Source organism: Castor canadensis, chromosome 8 (assembly GCF_047511655.1).
Source record: "Castor canadensis chromosome 8, mCasCan1.hap1v2, whole genome shotgun sequence".
Lineage (NCBI taxonomy): Eukaryota > Metazoa > Chordata > Mammalia > Rodentia > Castoridae > Castor > Castor canadensis.
In genome coordinates, this window is record NC_133393.1 from 98,659,738 (window position 1) to 98,675,742 (window position 16,005).

Genomic DNA, 16,005 nt, shown 5'->3' on the forward strand with positions numbered 1-16,005 from the left:
GGGGGCGGATTCGGCCGCAGCAGCAACTCCCCGGACGCACGCAGGCATCAGAGCCCCCCAGCTTCCGTGCCCCCTCGGCAGTGAAACTTGAAGTAGGGTAGGGGTCCAGCATGAAGCCCCCGGACCGCCCCGCACCTGGCCGCACTGACCGGATACTAGGGGTTATGGGGGGCATGCTGCGCGCATGCGCCGTACCCGGGCAGGAGGGGGTAAGAAGAGGGGACCGTGGTGGGAAAGGGGGGTCTTTAGAGTACAACCCAATTTACCCGCAAACAAAAGTTCTGCGGAGCAGTCTCAGGGATCCTTGAGTTCAATTACGAGGGCCATAGCCACGTTCTGGGAGACTCTTTCATAACAATGTGGATTTTGACAGGAGAGAGAAAGGGAAGAGGGAGGTCAAGCCTGTTATAGTCATTCTGTCCTTGCAGCCCCCGAAGAGAAGTCCCATAGGACCGGGGTGTACCGAGGCAGAGAGTGACTGTGCCGAGAGGGATCAGAGAGAGGAGCGCGAACGTGAGATCCTCGCCTGGGCTCCGCAGCCCGGTAAGAAGCTGGGGTAGGGTGGGGCACAGTTTGCCCTCCTGCGCCAAGTGGCGATTTCAAAAATATTCTGCTCTTATTAGCATAAAGGTTAGCATCTAATTTGCATGGACCATTTAATCGCAGAGATCTCTACGCTTCTCTTCGCCTTCTAATCCGATGGGTGTCCCCCACTTCAGCTGGTCCTGAGCCCCTGCAGGCGGAGTGTCCCCAGCGCCCCACCCTTGGCCCCTCGCCAGCTCAGGCTCCAGGACTTCGCCTTAATTGGTGATTAGTCTTAGCTGGAGTCCCGGGGCCTAGAGGAAAGAAGGGTCCGGAGAGAGGGCGGCTCCTGGGTTGTGTTCCCCACAAAGAGTTCCCCATACACGCACCCCCTACCGGGAGTGGAAGGGCTGGTGACAGCTCCAATCCCAGAACATCACATAGGCTAAGGCCCCATCCATCAAGTCCTTTCCCACCTCAGAGACCTAGGGGCGATCTGGGTCGACCCAGGGGCCAGGGTTAGGCCCTAACCCAGCGCTCCGCAGTCAGGGCCGAGATGCAGGAGGGAGGGGAACCCGGGGCGGGGGGGCACAGGCTTGCGAGGAGGGGTGGAGGGGCTGGGGACGTGGAGTGGGAACGCGGTGGTATCTGGGGGAGGGGCACTGGGGCGGGAACCCGGCCAGGGCAGGAGTGGGAACGCGAGGGAGAGGCGGAGCTGGGCCGCAGAAGCCCCTCCCCGCGGCCGCACTGCTGCGGGGCCTGTTATTCCGCTTGCCACTCGGCCAGGACCCGCGCAGCGCCAGTGGCTTGGGGAGTCGGCCCCCGCCTCCTCCTCTCCCAGGCCTAGAGCCACCCCCAACCAGAGGCCGGAGACCGAGCTGGAGCGGCTGCCGCATCCCGGCCTAGCCTCCCCCATCATCCCTCCCTCTGGCTGGCTCTCTGGACCCTGGGCCCCGCACCGACGGGGTTCCGGAAACCTTCCCCGCCCAGTTCCGCGGCCCGGGCCTGCACCGCCCTCTCTCCAGAGCCCCCAGCCCTTCACCAGACCAGACTTGCATCTACTACTGGAGTCCTCTTCCCCATTCCCTCTCTCCCCTCCTCCCCCAGCCTGGACCCCGGTAGGAGGGAGGGGGGGGTGTGCGCCCTGCGCCGTCCCCTCCCCGCCCCCCCCGTGATTCCCCCTGCATGGCCGGCCCAGGTGGGGGGCACGGGGGGGCACAGGCGCCATGCGGGGGGTGCACAAAGGGGGTCGCTGTGCCTGTCCCCGTGTGATTCGAAAAGTGCTGGCAAAATGCGGCTGCTGCTTCGCCCGGGGGGGACGTGGTGAGTGCGAGGTCGCAGGGGCCCAGTGTTGAATGGGGGGGGTGGGCTCCATTTACCCTGGCCTTAAGGATGTAGAGTTGAAGCACGTATGTGTGTTTTCTACGAAAGTGACTTAGTAGATGATCTCTAAGGTCCCTTCTGCTTCCAGATTTCTATTAGGTCAAATTGGAGGAATTGGGGAAGGGGCAGAGGACTCATCGCTTTCTTAGAGTCAACTAGATGTGAGAAAAACTCACCCACAATTCCCTTGGACTGAGAAACGCGTACCTTCCCTCAAATCATTTTGCTGAGAATCTACTTCTGAAGAAGACAGGGGAATGGAGGAATGAGAAATGAGGGGAATTCTACAGGGGGCTTTATAAGGACTCAGTTGTAGCTCCTCTCAATTGATGGCCAAAGATAACCCTGCTGAGGTCTCACTGGGCCTCTTACTTGGGTGTGCGTGTTTTGGGGAGGTGGGCTGCTGAAGTCTTTTCTTTTTATAGTGATTGCAGCCTTTGGAGGAGGAGGGGTCTGGAGGTGGCAGATGGACTCTTAGCTCTTTTTTCCCCCCACCTCTTTCCCTGAGAATGATCTGTACCCATTGAAAGGGGGAGGGTTGAAGGAGAGCAGATGGCTATCCCCAGCATCCAGTTTCTGCCCAGATGGCTGCCCTCACCCCCGTTTCTCTGCTCTGCTCAGAATATGGGGACCCTCCACATGTAACTGGGGGCTTCAGGCCTGGGGAGCCATCCTCATTTGAGATAGGAGAGAGAGAGACTGACTACCATGGGAAGGACATCCTGGGAGTTCCCAGAACATTCTCAGTCAGGAGCTGAGGCAGTATTTATTACCTCCTTCCTTTTTCCCCTCCGTTAGAATCCTATTCCATTGCTGGTAGTGAGGGGAGTATATCAGCTTCTGCTGCCTCGGGTCTGGCTGCCCCCTCTGGCCCCAGCTCTGGCCTCAGCTCTCGCCCTTGTTCCCCGGGCACCCCGGGACCAGTCGGTGGCCTGAGAAGATGGTTGGATCATTCCAAACATTGTCTCAGTGTGGAAACTGAGGCAGACAGTGGTCCAGCAGGACCATATGAGGTGAGCAGGGACTGCCACAGAAGCATGTAAAGCATCCATGAAGGACACTGGGAAGGAGGGCAAGTTGGGGCCACTGGTCATTGGGGGACCCAGCTTCTGTTTGTGACCTCTGACACTTGACTTCTGGACCCAGAACTGGATGCTAGAGCCAGTGCTAGCCACAGGAGAGGAGCTGCCAGAACTGACTTTGTTGACCACATTGTTGGAAGGTCCTGGAGCTAAGCTACAGGTAGGAAAGAAAGGGATCTGAGGTGGCTTCCCTCACCCAAAAGGGATTCATTTGCTTATCCCAGGGTTTTTTTTCTTCCAGCCAGCTGAAGAAGAGACTTTGTCCCAAGCCCCTGAGACTGAGCAGCAGCGAAAGAAGAAGGCTCTGGAAAGGAGTATGTAAGTATACACACACACCAACCACCTCATCCTGCCCTGCCCCAGTTATAGAACTTTCACAAGACCATCCTTCATATTTTGGGTGGAATGCTCCTGAAGTTGACTGTGGTGATGAAGGAGCTTCTGGTGCAGGAGGAAGGAACTGGCTAAACCAAGAATGTACCCAGCCTTTGAAGTGAGGGCACTCCTTCCTCCTTTTCTAGGTATGTCCTGAGTGAACTGGTAGAAACAGAGAAAATGTATGTGGACGACTTGGGGCAGATTGTGGAGGTAGCTTCCTTTACCCCCTTATAGCCTGGCCTATCTGCCCTTTCCCTCTGCTGGGGTTGTTTTCAGGAGATGCGATGGTACTCCGGTGCCCCAGCCTCCGAGTGCCCCTGCTTCTGTACTTCCGGCGGGGGGCGGGTGTCACAGGACCGGGGATACATGCACATGGTTTGACCACAACCTTCCCACAGGGTTACATGGCCACCATGGCCGCTCAGGGGGTCCCCGAGAGTCTTCGAGGCCGTGACAGGATTGTGTTTGGGAACATCCAGCAAATCTATGAGTGGCACCGAGAGTGAGTGGTGGAGCCCTGAAAGCCGGGTGCTGGGGGAGGGATATTCATCTCCTTCTTGGTCTCTGTATTCATTACTGGGCCCATTGTGACCCAAAGAATGTTTGGAGAAGTTTTGTGGGGAGAACAACTAGGGCACAGTAATTCAAAATCCAGGATGTATGAAGGAGGTAAAGGTTTGAAAAGTATTTGATCTGTCTTTCCCTGCCAACCCTCCCAGCTATTTCCTGCAGGAACTCCAGCGGAGTTTGAAGGATCCTGATTGGTTGGCTCAGCTATTCATCAAACACGTGAGGCTTGGGGGGTGGAGCTTAGGAGGGGAGGGGCTTGGAAATGGGTTAGGGCTCTTTGAAGATGTGCCTTAGATCCTGGCCCACCCTGCTCTCTCTTCAATATTACGTCTAATAGGAGCGCCGGCTGCATATGTACGTGGTGTATTGTCAGAACAAGCCCAAGTCAGAGCACGTGGTGTCAGAGTTTGGGGACAATTACTTTGAGGTCAGTGACTGAAGCGCCTTGGGGAAAAGAGAACAGAATCAACATTAACAGGCTTTCCAGGCTGCATAAGCACCCTGTCCCTGTCCCCAGGAGCTCAGACAGCAGCTGGGGCACCGCCTGCAGCTCAATGACCTCCTCATCAAACCTGTGCAGAGGATCATGAAATACCAGCTGCTGCTCAAGGTCAGGACCACCTTTTCCTTGAGGGTATGGCTAGCTGGGACAGCTGTTTCCCCAGTCACCTCTCCATGGTTCTTGAGGATCCCCAGACTTCTTGGGTGGTCTTCACACCTGAAATCTCATGGGAAGATGGTGAAGAACTTCTGAGGACGTGCTGATGTTCTCCCTGAGCACTTCTTCTCTATGTCTTAGGATTTCCTCAAGTATTACAGTAGAGCTGGGATGGATACTGAAGAACTGAAGGTGAGGATCCTAAGAACCTCCAGAACACACCATGTTCACCTGTCCTCTTAGTCCTGTGGGTTCCCAGTCCCTACGGTGGGAGGCTGGTTGTGGTGGATATGTGTGACAGGTCAGCTGGCTGGGGAGATCTCTTTTACCAACAATCACTGTCTTTGCCCAACCATGTTCCTCTTCATCTGCATCCATAGCAAGCTGTGGAGGTCATGTGCTTTGTGCCCAAGCGCTGCAACGATATGATGTCACTGGGGAGACTGCGGGGATTTGAGGTATGGAGATGGGGCAAGAAGCCAGCGGTCCAATGCTCTTGTGCCCAGGTCTTAGCACTGTGGAGGTTCTTCTGGGGGCTTACCTTCTTCTGGGGCTGACTCATGGTTGGGAGTGTCAGGGGAGTGAAGGAGAGAGCAGCCAACAGTTGTTCTTTTCCTCTTCTTGCACATTCTCAAAGGCCATATCCTTTGGTTCCAGGGCAAACTGACTGCTCAGGGGAAGCTCTTGGGCCAGGATACATTCTTGGTCACAGAGCCTGAGGCTGGGGGACTGCTCTCTTCCCGGGGTCGAGAGAGGCGTGTCTTCCTTTTTGAGCAAATCATCATCTTCAGTGAGGCGCTGGGAGGAGGAGTGCGAGGTGGCACACAGCCTGGATATGTGTACAAGAACAGCATCAAGGTGGGGAGGGGCCAGCAGGGAGGGCTCTGTATGGGGTGAGGCCTCCGAGAAGATGCCTGGCTCTTGGACTTGTTGGGTGGCCTTGAAGAATATGAGGACTATCTCCTATTTGCCAATTCAGGTGAGCTGCCTGGGACTGGAAGGGAACCTCCATGGTGACCCTTGCCGTTTTGCACTGACCAACAGAGGCCCAGAGGGTGGGATCCACCGCTATGTCCTTCAGGCTTCAGACCCTGCAGTCAGTCAGGCCTGGATCAAGCAAGTGACTCAGATCCTGGAAAGCCAGCGGGACTTTCTCAATGGTGAAGCTCTCATCCTCCCTTGTACACACCTTTCTTTAGCCTTTTGACCTCCTGAATTCCTCTCTTCCTGATCTCCAAACCTTCCCTCTTAGCCTGGCTTCTCTCCACTCCTACTTTTCCACTATCAGCTCAAGATTTGGTAATTCAGAATCCCTGAAAGCCTCAAGTTCTTTACACCAGCTGACTTGGGAGGGAGGGAAAAATGGAAGGATGGCCCCAGCAGAGTCCCTAGGGAAAGGCACCTTTCTCTGATGTAACCTTCTTCTGTTCCTCTCTTTTCCCCAGCATTGCAGTCACCCATTGAGTACCAGAGACGGGAGAGCCAGACTAACAGCCTGGGGCGGCCAAGAGGGCCTGGGATTGGGAGCCCTGGGAGAATCCGGCCTGGAGACCAGTCCCAGACCAGCACACATGCATCCATCAATGGCTCTCTTCCCTCCCTGCTACTGTTGCCCAAAGAGGAAGTGGCCAGAGCTCCCCTACCCTTGGACACACAGGTATGAGGAGTATAGTTTCCTGGTTGTAGGGGTAGAATGAGGAGGGCCTCTCTTGTTCCAAGAACCCCAAATCCCCCTCCCCCACATCATTCCTTTCTTCTACCATCTTCCTTTTGTATGTCCCTTCTTACTTTCCATTCCTTACTTTCTTCCCCTCAGGTGGAATTCTGGGGTGAGAGGAGGTGGCTTGGCTAGGAGTCTTAAACTGAAAAGAGAAGAGTGATGGTAGATTGATGACTTTTGTTGATCCTTTGACTTGAATCTTTCTTCAGGCTCTCAGTGACACCCTCCGGGTTCCTTATGAGTCTCCTTTAGCCCTTCCAACTCCGAACACCCCTCCCTGCCAGGCCAGACTTGCCAAGTTGGATGAAGATGAGCTGTAACTGGTGAAGGCCATGGGGGTGGTACTGACTCAGCCACCTGTTCCCTAAGGAACTTCAGGGCAATCCTTCTGGCACCACTCCAGAATTCCTCCCTCTTACAGTGTCTGGAGGATGGGCAAGACTGGGAGAGATGTCAACTTGGAGGAGAGTACTTAGACCCAAAAGGACTTCTTTCTGCCCAAGGAACACAGGATCCTTCAGCTCCACCCATATGCATGCATCATCGGTTCTCTCAAAAGGAAGATATATGGGTGGTTGGAAGGGAGGGATGAGGCAAGGGCCAGATAGAAATTATTGGTTTTGGTTTTGATCTTTTTTTTTTTTTTTCTGTTTTCTGCGAATAAAGGTTTTGTTATTTCACCAAGGCTGCTGTCTTGGCAAGGAATGAAGAGGCTGCAGTGGAGGTGGGATGGGTGAAGTGGTATGGAAGATATCAGCTGGCCCCATTCATTTGAGGAGGGGCCTGATAAAAGGATAAGGGCACAGAGTATAAGACAAAAGATGTTGCTATCTTTATCCTTCACCTAAAATTGTAGCATTAGTCCAGAACTCTCAGTCCAGAACTGGGGCTTAGGGATACTGGAAAACTCTAGATCCTTGATGTAGGGTCCCGGACCCTGTAAAATCCAAACCCTGCGGAGAAGGGGATCTCTCTACCGTCTGAGCCACCCAGAGATAGCCCAAAGCATGGGACTCTCTCCCCAGAGACACCAAAGGGAGAGACCGTAAAGGGAGCCCAAGAAGGGTAGGTGGACTCACCAAAGAATATCCGGTGTTGGATGCAAGCAAGGGTGATCGGGAGGATGAGTCCTGGCCAGTCACGTCCTCAGGGTGGTCGTGGGGTGAGTCAGAATCGGGGTCCCACCAGGATTAGTGGGGAACCCGCCCCGAGTCATGGCACCAAATGTAAGGAAATATAGGCCCCAAAATGACCACGTGGAGAGGAGTGATCTGGCCAAGAGATTCTTTATTGCTGGGTGGGAGAGGGAGAGAGCAGAGAGAGCCAAGAGCGAAAACTCTAGATCCTTGATGTATTCTTCCCTTTATCCAGCCCTTCTTTTCCACCCACCCGTCCTCTGGTCCAGACCCACTGGAATACTCAAGTGTACATAACTTCCTGACATTCCCCCCAACATGCAGATACTAAGGAACAAGATACCCAGTGTACCTTTCCTTCCGAGGCCCCCATGTTCAGCTGAGGGAGAATGAGAAGGTGGGAAGGAGCCCGGGTCTCCTTTGCTGTCTGGGAGGTAGTAAGGCATGTCCACACTGAGCCGGCGAGGATTCTTCTTCAAACTGGGATCCAACAGTGGAGATCCCTAGGAGACCTTCACCCCTCCCAACTTCTGGTATGGTCTCTGGAATAGAGAGAGCCAGACACACAGATCCAGATGCCCTGTTCTAGGTCCTTGTATATCTGTGTGTCCCTGTGTCCATTCCTCCCCTGGGCTTGGTCACGTGTGCTGGGGCTTCCTTGACAGACAATAGACTGCTGGGGTGGGAGGGTGAGGAGATGCTGGAGCCTCCCTGTGGGCCCCAGGTCCCTCTAGCCGACAATAAAGGGAGGGATCTGTAAGGGGGGGACAGGACATGGGCCCAGATAAGATTTCTGGGGAACAATAGGAGGAATTGAAGAGGGGGGACCCACCCTCTCTGTACCCCACCCCTAGGGCTTTAGGGTCAGGGACTGGGGGACCACAGGGTGATGGGGAGTGGTGCCAAAGATTCTTGTGAATGGAGGAGGGGATGGCAGCAAACAGCAGGATTCTGAAGTTCATTTTCAAGCTACTTTGATAGAGTCACAGGGGTACATGAGGTGGATGGGTGACCCTTTTGTACTTAGTTTAACCATGCATTCCTACGTTGAGAATAGCACTTGAATGTGAGACTTAGTACTTGGCTCCTAAGAAGTAAAACCAAAATTTCCTGTCAGTTCAGTATTTTCCTAAACTAGCTCCAGCCACTCTCTCAAGGTATGGGGTGGTGGGTCTCTGTCATTGTCCCTGACCAATACATGTAAGCTTCTTCCCATTTCAGTATTTTATGAAACTGTGGAAGCCAGTAAAGCCTCTTACACTTTGCTGGGGCAAGCTTGCCATCTGAGGACTTGGGTCTGGGGTAGGGATCCCAACCTTTGAGGAATTTTCTGCTCCTTTAGCTGCCAAGATGCAGACGCTCAAGGCAGGACCCATGCAGGAACCAGCCTTTGTCTCTGCTCAAAGTGCAGATGGAGAACGAACTAGCCTGAAAAGCTGGGGATCAAAAACCTTAGGAGTGGCAACCAGTGCCTTTGGACCTGTCTGATCTCTGCACTTTTCTTCAATTAAGCTCATAGCAAGGCCCTTGGGCGCTGGAGCAGTCATATCCGGCTAAGAATATCTGAGGAAACACATACAGACTTTCTCCTCCTCAGCCTGACCCAAGAAGATCCCCGAGAGAAGGCGCCCTTCAGGGAGGGATTGGACAATGTTTCATGGGGGCGGGACTCAGAGCTAGCTCGCAGACGGGTATTTAAAACCCGGAGGCGTTGGAGGGGAAGCAAGGGCAAAATGAGTGGGCTACTAGGCGGCAGGACCTGCTCAGCCCCAGAAGAAGCCTCCAACCTTAAGTACCCCCTAGGCACCAGGCTCAGGGAACCTCTCACCGAGGCTCGGTTCCAGCAGCTCTTTGGGGGCCCAGAGCAGGAGCTGGAGCTACCCGCAGAGCCCAGATTGCCCCGTTTGTGCAGGCTGTGGAGGGGCCAGGCCAGCACTTGTTCCGGGTCGGGGGCATGGCGCCTGCTGCTGGCACGGCTGCCCCCACTGCGCTGGCTACCTCTTTACCGCTGGCGGGCCTGGCTGCTCGGGGATGCGGTGGCCGGAGTGACCGTGGGCGTCGTGCATGTGCCCCAGGGTGAGAGTTCCCAAGACCAGCCTGTCAGGGGTTTCAAGATCTAGGGGACTTAAGGGAGAAAGCATGGGGAGCTGGGAATTCGGGGGTGAGGTGGTGGGTTAGTGTCCCTGAGAGAAGGATCTGCGGCCAAATTCTGAGGGGAGGACTGTGGAGCTCCATCAGATCTCCACCCCCATCCCTCCTTATCTGCGCAATCCTGCGAGACGTCTTGGACTGGTTCTGGCTCAGAGAATTGGAGAGAGGCACTATTCCTGCCCCCCAGGACGCTGGCGACAAGGATCTATGACCTTGATAACCTTATGATCTCCCAGTGAGGCCCATTAACCCTTCAGTTCCTCATTTGGCATGATTTGCCATCCCTGATGCCAGCCTAAGAATCTGGAACAGGTGGGCCTGGAGGCTGTATGTCCTCCCCACCTGCACCCCCAACCCCTCATACCCACTCCAGACCCTTCCTTCCATTCTACCTCAGGCATGGCTTTTGCACTCCTGACTTCTGTGCCCCCGGTGTTTGGACTCTACACTTCTTTCTTCCCAGTCCTCATCTACAGCTTGCTGGGCACTGGGAGACACCTATCCACTGGTGAGTGGTCAGAGCCCATGACTCCTTTCTTTGTGGGGTGAGAATGGACAGGGGTTTGAATCTTCCTTTCACTTTTTCTACCTTCCCTCCCCTTCTTGCCACCATTCTGCCATGGAACTCTGACCTAAGCAAAGCTGTTGGAGTGGGTGCAGAGACACCCCCTTGGCTAAAATGAACAACTCCCAGAATTGAAGGAAAAGATGTCCCTCCCCTACAGGAGCACACTAGGAGTCAACAGAAGGGGTTTTTGTTGTTGTTGTTTGTGGCTGGTGCGGCTATCTTCCCAGCCGCCCTCCCCCCACCTCCCGCCCCAGTTCCTGGCCAGCTCACGTCCCACTGTCTTCATCCTGGCTATTGCCTTCTAAAAGATTAGGGTCTGACAGCAGCATTCCAGGCTCCAGAACTGGGGAGCCTGTTCTGTTTCCCTGCCGGGGGTGGCACAACCACTGATTCCAACATTTGTCCTCTGACTCCAGGAACTTTCGCAGTACTCAGCCTCATGACCGGCTCAGCTGTAGAGCGGTTGGTGCCCGAACCTGTCGCAGGAAACCTGAGCGGAATTGAGAGGGAACAGTTGGATGCTCAGCGGGTTGGGGTAGCAGCAGCTGTGGCCTTTGGCAGCGGGGTGCTGATGGTGAGGGAGGGCCCTAGAGGATGAATCTAAGTTAGATCTAAGAGGACCAGAGGAACTGGACCGGGGGAGTGGGGGGGTGGGAAGCCTCCTACTCAGATCCTGTGGGGCAGAGGTGCGGGGGTGGGGGGGTGTTGGGGGAAGCTGGTGCACTGTGCTCTGGCTGGTCTGCCCCACCTCTGTTTGTGATTGCGCGTTTTTCTCTCTTGGCAGCTGGGGATGTTTGCGCTGCAGCTCGGCGTCCTGTCCACCTTTTTGTCCGAGCCTGTGGTCAAGGCGCTGACCAGCGGTGCAGCGCTTCACGTGCTCGTGTCCCAGCTGCCAAGCCTTTTGGGGTTGTCCCTCCCGCGCCAGATAGGCTGCTTCTCTCTCTTCAAGGTGGGGATGGGAGAACAGCGGAAAGAGGCTGTGGAGGTCCCTGGAAGAGGGACACTCAAAAGGGGAGGAAGGACGGAGGGGTGGAGGGACTGTGTGATGAGCACGAAGGAAAGGGGTTTTAGAACTGTGGCCGCAGGAGGGCGCTGCAGAGGTGGAAGCCCTGATGACAGCCGGAGAGAGAGCTTTGCCTTAGTCGGATGGGTTGGGGCTGAGGAGGGAAGGGGACAGTCAATTCTGGCAAGGGCACTTCTGCTCACGCCTCTGCCCGCAGACGCTGGCCGCCGTGCTCACGGCGCTGCCCCGGAGTAGTCCGGCCGAATTGACCATCTCGGCGCTCAGCCTGGCGCTGCTCGTGCCCGTCAAGGAATTGAACGTGAGATTCCGAGACAGGCTACCCACCCCGATCCCCGGGGAAGTCGTCATGGTGAGGATGGCCGCGGGTCCCGATTCCCTGCCCTGCACGGACCCTGCCCATCGTTAGGATCTGGCCGCTGCCGCCCCCTTGTGGAACGCAGAGAAGTCACAGGCGAGAGGTCCTGCTCACACACGTACTTTCCCAGGCCTTGACCCACCAGAATCCCCCACCTATAGTGTCCCGCTTCTTTCACGGAACCCCCTCTAGACCTCTCAGAATGCCTTCTTTCTCCATACAGCGCCACCTTACGGTCTTGCTGGCCACAGCACCTCCTGTCTTCTCTCTCCTCACAGGATCCTTCACTGTAATTCAGTGTTACTCCCTCTGTCTTCCCAAGTATAAAATGTTCTATGTCTCTGCAGACCCTCGCTTGCCTAGATACAACCCAACTTCCCTACTTAAAATGGCTTAGTTGCGTCTTTGATATCCACCACACCCACGGGAGCCCCCTCTTACTTCCTCTGGCCTGACTCTCCCTGGTCCCAGGCATACCTCATGGCTTTTCCCCTTCCCCACACTCCTTCACTCTAAATGAGTTGTCAGGTGGCCATTCCACCAGTTGTTAGACTCCTGTGACCACCTAGTCTTGCATTGGAACCCCTTCTCATGCTGAACCCCTTCTAGCCTCTTTCAGGGGCCCATCTCCTACTAGATCCTAATGTGCTGCTGTCTTCCCCCAGGTGCTTCTGGCCTCCGTGCTGTGTTTCACCTCTTCCCTGGACACAAGATACAATGTCCAGGTAGTGGGGCTGTTGCCTGGAGGGTAAGAGAGTATGAAAACACACCAGCTTTTTTTTCTCTCCTGTCTCCCACAACCACCTCCTCTTGTCCTGCCCCATCCTATTTACTCCCCCTTCCCTATCTCCCTGTAATATTCAACACCTCCTCACCAGGGATTCCTCTCTCTCCAGATTTCCCCAACCCCTCCTCCCCAACATGGCTGAGCTGCCCAGGATTCTGGCTGACTCCCTGCCCATCGCACTGGTGACTTTTGCTGTGTCCACCTCCCTAGCCTCCATCTATGCAGACAAGTATAGCTACACTATTGACCCCAACCAGGTGCGACTCTGACTGTGGATCTCTAGCCTCATTCAGAGATGGCCCCCTAACCTTACTTCCCCATGCCTTTGTCTCTCTCCTCTTCATCTCACTGCATCCCTGCAGGAGCTATTGGCCCATGGTGTCTCCAACCTTGTTTCATCCCTCTTCTCTTGCTTTCCCAACTCAGCCACCCTGGCCACTACCAGCCTACTAGTGGATGCTGGTGGGAATACACAGGTAAGAGGGCGCTCTTGGAAGAGGAGGAAGGATGAGACATTTAGGCCCCGGGCAGTGGTACTGGAGAAATAGATGGAAGAGTGGTAGATACCTTAGTGGTATCTATGTAGAGAATGATGAGTGAGTGAGAGGATGGGATTATAGAGAGAAGAGATAGGCGATAACAAGATCCATGAAGACCTTTGTAGCTTCTAAGCACTGAAAAAGTTTATGGTGCCCCAGATGTAATTTACTAAACTATAAAGTAAGTTTAAGGGATAAAATTCTGATTTTTTCCATGAGGACTTTTTCTTTTAAGAAATATCACATATTAGTCTCCCCCTAATATTTTTTCCCTTACTTTGCTACAGCCCCAGGTAGGTGGTTAGCCTGCTTGTAGAGTCATCCAACCGTGGCTTTGGTTGTTTTTTTGGCAATGCTGCGGATCAAACCCAAGGTCGTGCACATTCTAGACACATGGTAAAACATTGAGCTGCAACTCCAGCCAGAATTTTTTTTTTATAGTACTGGAGTTTGAACTCAGGGCTTCATGCTTGCTAGGCAGGCACTCTACCACTTGAGCCACTCTGCCAGCACTCCAACAGTGACTTTTAAAATGAAGGTGGGCTACAAAAATAGGGAACTTGAGCTGCAGACAACCAGGGGAGACTGGTGAATGATAAGCATTTGACTGGATGGAGAGGTAAGTGTGAATGGCAGAATATCAAGGAGGATGAGAAATGAATATCTGTGTGGAAGACTTGGGAAGAGAGAGACTCCCAAGAAAGATGAGGCAGAGTGGGCAGGGAGACCAGTTCTCCCACAGGAGTTGGGGAATGAGAGATTCCCTCCCTTCCCTGCTTCTGTCCCTCTTTCCCTATAGCTGGCAGGCCTCTTCTCCAGCATAGTGGTCTTGTCCGTGCTGCTGTGGCTGGGGCCCTTCTTCTATTATCTGCCCAAGGTATGGGACAGAGGAGACATGGGCATTCCTGAGGAGGGGTGACTCGTCCAGGACAATGGGGTTAGTCAACCTACTTCCTCTGCCCTAAGGCTGTCCTGGCTTGCATCAATATCTCCAGCATGCGCCAGATGTTCTTCCAGATGCAGGAACTTCCACAGCTATGGCAAATGAGCCGCATGGACTTTGTGAGAAATGGCAACATTACTCTCAGATTACCCCTTCCCATCTTTCCAGCATCCCTAGCCTCTGCCCTGGACCAAAGCTAATTATCCTGGTCCTAAGTTCTGCAAGCAACCCACCTCCAACACAAATACCTCAGAGACAAGGGAAAGGGTTGGGGTGAACCCCTCAGACCTTATTTGTTTGAGGGCTTTTTTTTTTTTTGGCCATACTGGAATTGAACCCAGGGCCTTGCACGTCAGGCAAGTGCTCTACTACTGGGCTACATGCTCAGCCTCGACCTGAATATGTATAACCTCCCAACTGGCACACGGTCTAAGGTCATTCTACTTTCTCCTGGGCCATCCCTCCCCATCACTTGCCCTGATATTCACTGCCTGTGGATCCCAGTCTTTCTTCTTGGCAACCCACCCCAATCCATGTCCTGTAGGCTGTATGGATGGTCACGTGGGTAGCTGTAGTGACTCTGAATGTGGACTTGGGCCTGGCTGTAGGCGTGGTCTTCTCCATGATGACTGTGGTCTGCCGAACCCAGAGGTGGGTGTAGAGATGAATAGAGTTGAGAAGAGGAGAGGACAGGGTGCTTGGGGGTGACTCTAGCCAGACCAGGCTAGGCTGGGAATCTGACCTCAACTTCTTTCCTAGGGTGCAATGCCTGGCACTTGGACTGGCTGAAGGGACCGAGCTCTACAGACCACTCAGAGAGAGCCACAAGGTGGGTGGACTTCAGCCAAAGAAAAAAGGGAGATTAGATCTAGATGATTCTCTGACCATCTTACCCCATAGCTCCTCCAGGTCCCTGGTCTCTGCATCCTGAGCTATCCAACACCACTCTACTTTGGGACCCGTGGGCAGTTTCGCCACATCCTGGAGTGGCATCTGGGGTTTGGAGAAAGAGGCAAGGTGAGGATTTTAGTGAAGGAGCAGTGTGGATCTTCTGGGATTGGGAGGCAGGTGTGTGTTCTGAGGCAGATCCTGTGCTTAAGGGGTACATATTCATACCCATGTCTTGGGTTGGTGACTGCCCTTCTCTATTTATAGGACTCTCCAAAGCCAGATGGCTTATCTGACACAGGTGAGATGGGATGACAAGGAGGGAGATTTGGGCATGACCCATGGAGGTATCCAAGTACTCCTGCCTTGTCCCATCCTAGTTGCTGAGCCTGTCAAAGTGGTGATCCTAGACCTCAGTGGTGTCACCTTTGCAGATGCTGCTGGAGCCAAGGAAGTAGCACAGGTAAGGGAGTAGGTAGGCTGAAGAGAAGTCCCTTATCATTTCACCCATCCCCTCTGACTTGGGATTTAACCTCTCTGCCCTACAGCTAGCCAGCCGATGCCAGGATGCTGGGATCCACCTTCTCTTGGCTCAGTGTAATGGTGAGTGGTGTGGAAGGTGGAAGGGCTGGAAACTGGGGAATGGGTGGATGCACAGGGGAGGGAAGAGGACACAGTGTGGATTTTGGGCTTCAGAGCCTGACGCCTTCCCTATATAGCCTCAGTACTGGAGACACTGACCCGGGCAGGACTCCTGGACAGAGTGACCCCAGAACAACTTTTTGTGAGTGTCCAGGATGCAGCTGCACATGCCCTGGAGAGGCTGGTAAGAGGTAGTAGCATCAGGAGAGGGAGCCAGGGGCTGCTAGGCTAAACCAAGGGAAGGGTGGGTGAGTGGAATTTGGAAAAGGGACCAAGGAGGAAGATTTAAGAAGGAAGATGCGGTAGAGATGATTAGTACATTCAAGACCAAGTCAAGAGACTGGGCCAAGCTCTGGGTTAAGAATAGAAGAACTAAGGATCCCAGAGGGGGTGGAGTGTCCCCAAAGCACTGCCAAATCTTGGGGGAGGAGGTGATACCTAATCTATTCCCAACCTGTCCCCTCTTTTCTCCAGGAGCTCACTGGTCCAAAGATTTGCACAGTGTGGGTCTAACCAGGTCGCTTGGAGTGTGGAGGGCACCAACAGTATGTGTGAGAGGAAGGCCATGGTCACTTAGCTCCCTTACTTAATGTAATAAAATGAAGCTGAGAACCTCTGGGGTCTGTGAAGTGGGTCCGGGTATTTGCATGTAGCTCGCT

General features: G+C 54.1%; 2 protein-coding genes across 6 annotated transcripts; both read left to right on the plus strand.

Annotated features, from left to right (window-relative positions):
* Positions 1–3: 3 nt before the first annotated feature.
* On the plus strand, positions 4–6,993 carry Arhgef25 (Rho guanine nucleotide exchange factor 25). 2 transcript variants are annotated; one of them, XM_020163282.2, is made up of 16 exons: positions 4–209; positions 429–543; positions 2,704–2,918; positions 3,052–3,147; positions 3,229–3,305; positions 3,509–3,575; positions 3,764–3,867; positions 4,085–4,154; positions 4,273–4,362; positions 4,453–4,545; positions 4,735–4,785; positions 4,974–5,051; positions 5,251–5,451; positions 5,573–5,753; positions 6,039–6,250; positions 6,523–6,993. In XM_020163282.2, exons 1-16 carry the CDS (start codon positions 111–113, stop codon positions 6,631–6,633), a joined length of 1,860 nt encoding a protein of 619 aa, XP_020018871.1. In that variant the 5' UTR covers positions 4–110; the 3' UTR covers positions 6,634–6,993. The 2 variants fall into 2 exon arrangements, with proteins under 2 accessions (XP_020018871.1, XP_020018880.1); XM_020163291.2 differs by lacking the exons at positions 4–209; positions 429–543 and adding an exon at positions 1,217–1,845.
* Positions 6,994–9,147: 2,154 nt separating this feature from the next.
* Positions 9,148–15,956, plus strand: Slc26a10p (Solute carrier family 26 member 10). 4 transcript variants are annotated; one of them, XM_020163269.2, is made up of 18 exons: positions 9,149–9,525; positions 9,998–10,108; positions 10,585–10,742; positions 10,953–11,117; positions 11,389–11,541; positions 12,213–12,295; positions 12,444–12,591; positions 12,697–12,810; positions 13,673–13,750; positions 13,840–13,935; positions 14,361–14,467; positions 14,576–14,645; positions 14,717–14,833; positions 14,972–15,005; positions 15,085–15,167; positions 15,253–15,307; positions 15,424–15,530; positions 15,821–15,956. In XM_020163269.2, the coding sequence occupies exons 1-18, from the start codon at positions 9,183–9,185 to the stop codon at positions 15,857–15,859; spliced, it is 2,061 nt and encodes a 686-aa protein (XP_020018858.1). In that variant the 5' UTR covers positions 9,149–9,182; the 3' UTR covers positions 15,860–15,956. The 4 variants fall into 4 exon arrangements, with proteins under 4 accessions (XP_073939861.1, XP_073939862.1, XP_073939863.1 ...); XM_074083760.1 differs by lacking the exon at positions 15,821–15,956 and having other exon boundaries at positions 9,148–9,525; positions 15,424–15,578; XM_074083761.1 differs by lacking the exon at positions 15,821–15,956 and having other exon boundaries at positions 9,148–9,525; positions 11,389–11,490; positions 15,424–15,578.
* The last annotated feature ends 49 nt before the right edge of the window (positions 15,957–16,005 follow it).

What these genes read in the sequence shown, in the direction of transcription:
- Slc26a10p (XM_074083760.1), top strand. Translation starts at nt 9,183, where the DNA reads ATGAGTGGGCTACTAGGCGGCAGGACCTGCTCAGCCCCAGAAGAAGCC. An exon ending in TCTTCTATTATCTGCCCAAG is followed by an intron (nt 13,751 to 13,839) that starts GTATGGGACAGA and finishes CTCTGCCCTAAG; the next exon opens with GCTGTCCTGGCTTGCATCAA. An exon ending in GGTTTGGAGAAAGAGGCAAG is followed by an intron (nt 14,834 to 14,971) that starts GTGAGGATTTTA and finishes CTCTATTTATAG; the next exon opens with GACTCTCCAAAGCCAGATGG.
- Arhgef25 (XM_020163282.2), top strand. Translation starts at nt 111, where the DNA reads ATGAAGCCCCCGGACCGCCCCGCACCTGGCCGCACTGACCGGATACTA. An exon ending in CCGTACCCGGGCAGGAGGGG is followed by an intron (nt 210 to 428) that starts GTAAGAAGAGGG and finishes CTGTCCTTGCAG; the next exon opens with CCCCCGAAGAGAAGTCCCAT. An exon ending in TTGGGGACAATTACTTTGAG is followed by an intron (nt 4,363 to 4,452) that starts GTCAGTGACTGA and finishes CCCTGTCCCCAG; the next exon opens with GAGCTCAGACAGCAGCTGGG.